The sequence below is a fragment of the Saprolegnia parasitica genome, assembly GCF_000151545.1.
Source record: "Saprolegnia parasitica CBS 223.65 unplaced genomic scaffold supercont2.429, whole genome shotgun sequence".
In the NCBI taxonomy this organism is placed as follows: Eukaryota; Oomycota; class Saprolegniomycetes; order Saprolegniales; family Saprolegniaceae; genus Saprolegnia; species Saprolegnia parasitica.
In genome coordinates, this window is record NW_012156823.1 from 1 (window position 1) to 7,823 (window position 7,823).

A 7,823-nucleotide genomic window follows, 5' to 3' on the forward strand; every position below is an offset into this window, starting at 1 on the left:
ACCACGGTCGCCGACGTCCGTGTCAAAGCCCGCGGGGAACCCCATGATAAAGTCAAAGGCATTGGCTTGCTTGGCGGCGGCCATGACCTCTTCGAGCGTCGCGTCCGGTTTGCCGCGGCGGATGTTGTTGGCGATCGTGTCTGCAAACAAGCTCGGCTCTTGGCCGACGAGACCGATTTGCGCGCGGAGCGACGCGACGTTGAGGTCTCTCAAGTCGACGCCGTCGAGCGTAATGCGGCCGCCCACGGGGTCGTAAAAGCGCTCGAGGAGCGAGACGATCGTGCTCTTGCCCGACCCGCTCGCCCCCACGAGCGCAATCTTTTGGCCCGCGGGAATGACGAGCGAGTAGCCGGCGCACACTTGGACGTGCGCGCGTGACGGGTACGCAAACGAAATGTTTTCCAACGCAATGTCCCCGCGCACCTTGTTGGGATCCAGGACCGTGCCCGACGCGTCCGTCACGTCGATTAGCGAGGTGCGGGCAATGAGCGCGAAGACATCGTGGGCAGCCGCGCGCGCCGTGTAGATGGCTTGGAGCGCCGGCCCGGCCTGGCCGAGCGCCATGGCGCCCATGACGATGCAGAAGAAGATGGTGATGACGCGGCCGCCGTTGTAGCAGTCGCTCGCGATGCACCCGTCCGCGATGTCGTTGCTGATCTTGACGGCGCCATAGTACATGCCGAGGCCGTTGGTGAGGAATTGCATGAAGAACATGACACCGGTGCCAACGCCGATGGCCAGCCCCTTCTTGACGCCGGCGGCTTCCGTCTTGGCGAGCGCGACTTGGTACTTGGCAGCGATGCGCTCCATCGCGTGAAACATGTGCACGGTGCGGATGTTGCTCAAAGCTTCTTCGGCAACCCCGCCGGCCTCGGCGTACGCGTCGACGCCGGTTTGCACCGCGTCCGACATGGCTTTGGTCATGTAGTAAGCCGAGAGGCCAATAAAGGGCGTCAAGGCAAAGAGCACGAGCGAGAGCTCCCAGCCGTACACAAAGGCCAGGACGATCGAGCCAACGCCCATGGCCGCGTAGTTGATGCCGTCGCCGATCTTGCGCCCAATGCCGTTTTGCACGAGGAGCGTCGTGTCCACCACGCGCGTCGCGAGCGTCATCGGCTCGCTCACGTCAAACCAGCCGACCTCTTGGCGCAGAATCGCACTGGCGTAGGCGTGCCGAATGCGCTTGGACTGGCGCGACGCCGAGATCGTCCAGCAAGCGACTTGGCCAAACGCGGTAAAGAGAACGCCAAGGCCAAGGTACACAAACTTGAGCACGACGCTGTTGATGCTACTGCGGAAGAGGTCGGCGTCAATGACGTCGCCGTTCGTCGGGTTGAAGGCGTTGATGATGTCGCCAAAGAAAAGGATCTGCACTGGCTGGGCGATGCCGGTCGCGGCCGCAAAGAGCGCGCCGGTGACCATGAGCACCTTGTCGGTTGCGTCGGCGTACTGGAAGAGCTTGGACAGTGGAATGAGCGATGCTGTCGTTGGCGTTGTTGGTGTTGTTGTGTTTTCGGGTTGGAGGCGGCGTCGCCCTTGTCGCGCGGCGAGGCCAGCGCCACGTACGTCGTGTCGGCGGCGGACATGTTGGGACGTGCGCTGGACGCTGCAAATGTCGTTGTGAGCTCACGTCGTAGCCGGACGATGGACTACCGAAGCTGCGCTACAGGTGGCGACCGATGGCTTGTTGTTGACGGGCACCAAGGCCTGTCCATGGTGATGGCTGGACGCTTGACGGTTCGCTCTCTCTTGGCGTTTGTATGTCGCTGTGATGTGATGATGGGCAAACGCGTGGCGCCGAAATCCGAGTTTGGACCAATCAAAAGCGAGGAAGAAATCGATGCACCAATCAAATTGCAGCATTGTTCGAACGACCTTACCATTTCCATCGCCAAGTGTTGTTTCATGCATTTGCCGAGTGCGTCATCCACCAAAGAATACAATTGTCCTATTCCCTTGGCCGATCGCGTGATGAGGCACGCGACCGACCATCAATCGCGTTGACCATCATCGTCGCGGGTTCCAGTCCCTTTGATACCGACGTTTTTAGCTCCATTGTTGGCGCCACCCATGGTCTGTCTTTGATCCACCACCGTACGCCATGCCGCGTTGCGAGGAAGGACCGCAACTGCCTCCGCGTTGTGGCAATGCGACAGGCGTGCGCTACAACGTGCCACGTTATCAGGTCGACACCCGAGGCTAACTTTCTATGCAACAATCGCACAACAAGGGAAGTCTGCCAGAACGCTTTGTTGCATTCCAACAGTGCGCTTCGTGGTGCCGGCGTCAAGGCCCATGGCAATCGTGGCAGCGTACGACGGCCCCGTCGCACGAACAAACACGTCGCAGGTGGCCCGACGAAAGCTACGGGGTCTCTGCCGCCGAGGCAAGTGCATCTTTTTGGCGCTGCACGAGTGCCTTCGCCCGCTCGACGACGTTGGCGGGGCAGCCTACACAATCGAGGGACAGCGGGAATGATTCAAACACGCAGTACTACCGGCGAGGGCGGCGACTTCGACACCGTACGATTCTTTGGCGACGCCAGGCACGACGCGGTGGGAGAAGATCAGACCTGCCTTTCTACACCCATGGGATCATCTCCAGCACGACACACTCGATTTGCGACGTACTTGTGGCGAGCGACTTGCATGTGGTGGAACGATACGGCTCGCGCGTTGGCAAAGATGCTGCTAAGTTCGGTAAAGTGGGTCGCGAAGAGCGTCCGGCTCTGGCGCCGAAGGAGCTCCTCGACCACCTACGCCGCAATAAGAACTCGGTTCAAAAAGGGCGTGAGCGTAGTACGGCTTGGGCGATGGCGACGCCGTCTTGCACCGACGTGCCGCGGCCAACCTCGTCCATCAGGATGAGCGACCGATTCGTTGCCTAGATACGACTTGAGCGTAGTTGCACAATGGATGGCTCTCGTCACCCGCACCTGCTTGAGAATCGTCGCAGTCTCTTGCATTTCAACCATAAACGTGCTCCGATCGGACGCGAGATCGTCCGACGCGCCCACCTACATACCTTCTTTTACCAACCTGCCAACACAGATCGAAGCATATCAAGAGACAAGTAGTTGTCCCTACCCGACTAAAGAGGCGGTCGACGATCCCAATGTGCGCGCTCACAGCAGGTACAAAGCTGCCCATCTATCGCATCCACATTGTATCGATCCATCAAGACGAGGTTCGGGACACAAGAAGTCGACCTGCGCAAGGAGCACGAGGTGAGCCGTCTGTCGCAGAAACGTGCTCTTCCCGCCCATATTGGGCCCCGTGACGATCCAGCACGAGTCGTCGGAGCTAAAATGCAAGCTGTTGGGGACGAACGCGCGCAAGTTGGCTTCGTGAGCCGACGCCACGACCCAGTGACGCCCCTCGACAATGTGCATGTCGGCAGACGTGGCTGACAACGTCGGTCGCACCAGTTGGTGGTCCAACGCTATAGTGCAATGTCGGCAACGACGACTCGGTATCGATGCGTCGTACCGTTCTGGGCGTGACTGGCCGCGACATCGAGCTGGTTCAACGCGTCGCCCAAGGCCTCAATGGCGGTAGACACCGCCAAGACACGGCCTTGCAGCTCCTTGAAGAGCGCTTCTTCGACCTCGACACTCTAGAAACAGTTGCGAGCAATGCATTACCGAGCAGGCCATTGTACCTGGTCCAACGCGTGAAACACATCCGAGTTGAGCTTATCGAGGGCAGGTGACCGGTACCGAAGCGTCTTGGTTGTCGTTTGGATCAGCTGAAAGTGGGGCGCTACGCGTTCTTGAGCCAAGTACTCGAAATGATATTTCGTGTCGTACGGGCGAGCGGCGGCGATGTGTCTTGGGGCACTTCGACACACCAGCCAACGTGCTGCTTCTTGCGCGCCACGCGAAGCTTTGCAACGCCCGTGAGCGTCTGGTACTCGCGTTGGAGGTCTCGAATCTGGTCGGTCACCGAGTCGTGGCAGAGACGGCGCCATTTATCCAATTCACTTGAATACCCTACCCCCACAAGAAAACATCATTTTCATATCGTGAAAAATGTCCCGTACCGGCGCGGATGAAATCGTGCTTTTGGTTGAGTTGCGTCATGTCGTCGACGAGCGCCGCTTGCACGTTGATGGCCATGGCGACGACTAGACGTATGTGGTCAACATTGTCATATTCTTTCATGACAAATCACCTACCTTCGGGCACATGAAAGGCGTCTCGGAGACTCGTAATGAGCTCGCACGGCCAGTGGCGCGGGCCGTCCCGCAAGTAGTGCGCCAGCGCTTGACTCTCGAGCACCGTGTCACTAATCTAACACAAAACAGTATTTCAACAGTGGATTGATTGTTGACGCGCGACCGTACTCGCTTGAGGTCTTTCGGCGTCCCGTTGCCCATCGCAAGACGGCGGAGGCTCCGCTCAATATCACCGCACTCCTAATGAACCTTGAGCCAGCGATAGATGCGCGTGTAGGTGGAATACCTGCAGAATATGACGCAGCTTGGAGAGACCGTGGGTATCCTGGAGCAGCCACGACACGGCGTCTTGACGCTTGGTAATGTCATCAACGCGCACGAGCGGCGCCGAGAGGTGTGCCTGCAGTCTTCGTGTAAAGAATCGAGAGCACATCGGGTCGGTACCGCCAGGAGCCGCGCGCCACCCGCCGTCTTGGTCTTATCAACGGCTTGCAAAAGGCTGTGCTGCTTGGTCCCGTGCATCGACTACCACGACAGACATTCGTATGTATCGAGTCTGCGCATCCAGCCTTTTCAGCACCTTGGTGATCTCGAGCGACCGCCACGCACTGGCGTCGATGAGCATGCGCGGCTGCAGCGCCGAGGCATTTTCCGGTGCGTCCGTCTGGAGGTGCGTGTACCGAAGGTACTCGGTGATCATGGCCGACGCCGACGCCGACGCCGGTCGGTACGTCTTGAGACAGTGTGCGGGCAACTTGGCCTCGACGAGCTGCCAGAAAACATCTGCACAAACGAATAGAAGCATGATGTCATTTAGCACCGCACGTACCCGTTGCACTCGCCGCGGCGTTGATCGGGAGGAGCATCTCGGTCGGGTTGAGGCGGCAAAGCTCGCTTTCGAGCTCGTCCAATGTCGTCGCCAAGCGATGAAACTCGCCCGTCGAAACGTCGGTCCACGCGAGCTCAAGCGACTCGCCGAGGTGCGTCATGGCCGCGAGGTAGTTGTTTTGGCCGGCGTGCAGCATCGAGTCGTCCGTGAGCGACCCGGGCGTGACCACCTACGCACCCTTTTGCGTCTATACGAGAGATGGTTCGGTACCCGCACAACGTGGCGCTGGACGAGCGCATGGACGCCGACCCCCTTGCGCTGCTTGGCGGCCGTCGCCGACTAGTCACGCTGCGTTGTCCAACTCGTTCGAGATCGTCGTAGCGTCGCTGTACCTCGGTCTGGTTGCAGATGGCGACCTTCTCGCCGTGGTGCCGAACAAGCTTCTCGACGTACGAGTTGAGCGACGCGATCGGAAACCCGCACATGATGTCCATGTCGTGCGCTTGCTTGGATTTCGCCTTGCGCGTCAGCGCCAGGTTCAAGAGCTACGGCATCGAATGCAATACAACAGCATCGTCAATGCACGTACGTGCGACGCGCGGCGCGCATCGTCGGCAAAGAGCTCGTAAAAGTCGCCGACTTGGTAGAGCAAAAGGCAATCTGGCAAAACGACGATGAATTGATACACTGATAGAGTGAGGGGCGGACCAGGGTACTCCTTCTTGCGCTCGAGGTACTGCCGCAGCATCGGCGTCACGGGCGACGAAGCCAACGCGCGGCAACCGAGGCCGATGCGGGCGCGCTGGAGACCGACGCGGAGCATTATTGGATTGCGCTGCAGCACGCCTCTGATTGGTGGGTTGACGAAATACACTAAATACGTGATCTTGCTACACGATTTCAAGCTGAAAAGATAGGTGAAATGGTGTAACTCTTGACTGTGCATAAGGTACCAGCCTTGAACGCAAACATTCATGCGCTTGATCATGCGACCTCTGGGTCGTCTTGCGAGAAATACGAGGGGTCTCTAGTAAGGCGCGCATCGAAACGCCGACTTGATTTATTATCGGCGCTGCGGCACAGCAGTCGACCTAATGATACACTATATTATATTCACACTAAAAGGGCGGAATGTAGTTCACGTGAATCCAACACTGCACGCTCCGTGGTCGTGCTAGTATACGACATGCAATGGAATCACCAACGTGTACTAGTATCTACGATAGCAAAAGCTCTAACGTTAAGCTTCGCGCTCTTGTTCCTGCCCCGCATACATCGTGCTGCGGAACTTGAATCGTACACTATTTCCGACATTTGAGTTGGACTTCGCAGGATATCTTATCGTCCGGATACCGTGTCATGCAGGAACTGCCACGGAAACTTCGGTGGGCAACCACGAGCTCAACGACGCGCAGCAACCAGCAGCAGAACTCAATGATCGCCACACCCATCCGCCAACGCACCCGCCGTGACGAGGACGCCGAGGCCCTCGAACAGGCGCTCAACGAGTCGCTGCAGTACGCTCTGCCTCATGCCATCTCGACATCTCAACGGCACGTAGGCCGGACTTTCTTGCCCAGATCGTGCACGCCGAGAACGAGTTGCGCCAGCTCAAATTGGTCGCTAGCGCCCGCGCACGCGCCGATGTTCCATCGTCCACGCCGGCATTGATCGACGACGACGACGATGATGATGATGACGTTGATGCACCGGACGACGTGGTGGCCGCCGCCCTCGAGCCCGCCAACCTCGAAGATCTGAACGGTGCGTACACAACTGTGTCGAGAGGATTGTCGTCTCATGCAGCGCAGCCGACGTGCCTTGCTGCCACATGCCCGAGCGCATGCTCATGCTCGTGCTCGAGTTCCTCGACGAAGACACGATCGGCAACTTTAGCAACACGTGCCACCACTTTCACCGGGCTGCCTCGGACGGTACTGCCAACGCTGCTGCGAAAATCGCTCGAGAGTCGCGTAGAGCACGTCTACGAGATGATGTGTCGGCGCGTCTTCACGGTGCAGAGCCGCGGGCGGGCCGTCAAGCTCGGCAAGTTTTCGTCCTGGGCGCACATGTTTCGGAATCGGCCGCGCGTCAAGTATCACGGTCCGCTCGAGCGTCTTCTGTGGCTATAAGATCTGTGTCGATGCAGGCTTCTACGCGCTGCGCATCTCGTACTACAAGGAGCCCGAGTGGAACATGTGGACCGATCTGCCCAAGAATGCGATTCTGCAGGTACGTACACCAGTGTCTGTGTGCGCAGGATGTCGCAGTGAACGCGACTTTCTAGGCCATTTACTATCGGTATTTCAACTTTCGAAGCGACGGCACGTTTCTGTACGCGATGACGCACCGCCACCCGCGCGAGGTAGATGGACATACATACTGTCTACAGACTGTAGGACAGAATGGTGTCGTGCGGTAGACCGCAGAGCTCATGCGCCAGCGCGACACGGAGACCATCTTTGTGGGCAACTACCACTTTGCCCGCGGACAAGTGCACGCAGTTGTGCCCATGCGCCACGGCACGCTCGAGTTCATCTTCCGCATGGCCTCGAGGTGGTGCTTTTGTATCAACTTGATATATTGAACGTGGGCAACTAGGTGGCGCGCGCCCAACACGCAATTGGTGCTGCTGTCGCATGCGCTGTACCAGCCGTCGGACGTGGGCTTGCAGCGCCCGCACCATTTTGACGTGAACGACGAAGCGTTCAACTTTCGACGCTTCTGGCACCTCTAGCCCGCCTCGGTCGACGGCTCTTCTTGTTGCAACGTTGCTCATGTAATCGCTAATCTTATAGCTCGTCTTATCGTGCGACGT

General features: G+C 58.5%; 3 protein-coding genes across 3 annotated transcripts; 1 reads left to right on the forward strand and 2 right to left on the reverse strand.

Moving 5' to 3' along the window:
* Nucleotides 1–5: 5 nt before the first annotated feature.
* SPRG_16996 (hypothetical protein) lies at nt 6–1,422 on the reverse strand (the record flags this gene model as incomplete). Its single annotated transcript, XM_012356306.1, has 1 exon — nt 6–1,422. A coding segment is annotated over one exon (1,417 nt), but the record flags the coding sequence as incomplete, so codon positions are not given.
* Nucleotides 1,423–2,265: 843 nt separating this feature from the next.
* Nucleotides 2,266–5,828, reverse strand: SPRG_16997 (hypothetical protein; the record flags this gene model as incomplete). Its single annotated transcript, XM_012356307.1, has 21 exons — nt 2,266–2,450; nt 2,498–2,576; nt 2,615–2,755; nt 2,803–2,883; nt 2,936–3,016; nt 3,087–3,149; nt 3,209–3,441; nt 3,489–3,615; nt 3,661–3,761; nt 3,809–3,991; nt 4,042–4,125; nt 4,177–4,291; nt 4,345–4,416; nt 4,463–4,576; nt 4,621–4,701; nt 4,757–4,959; nt 5,006–5,234; nt 5,276–5,344; nt 5,398–5,550; nt 5,595–5,665; nt 5,714–5,828. The coding sequence occupies 21 exons, from the start codon at nt 5,826–5,828 to the stop codon at nt 2,365–2,367; spliced, it is 2,481 nt and encodes an 826-aa protein (XP_012211697.1). The 3' UTR covers nt 2,266–2,364.
* A 547-nt stretch (nt 5,829–6,375) lies between these two features.
* On the forward strand, nt 6,376–7,823 carry SPRG_16998 (hypothetical protein). The gene is made up of 8 exons (XM_012356308.1): nt 6,376–6,522; nt 6,567–6,769; nt 6,817–6,939; nt 6,983–7,108; nt 7,155–7,237; nt 7,293–7,370; nt 7,428–7,561; nt 7,607–7,823. Exons 1-8 carry the CDS (start codon nt 6,440–6,442, stop codon nt 7,740–7,742), a joined length of 966 nt encoding a protein of 321 aa, XP_012211698.1. The 5' UTR covers nt 6,376–6,439; the 3' UTR covers nt 7,743–7,823.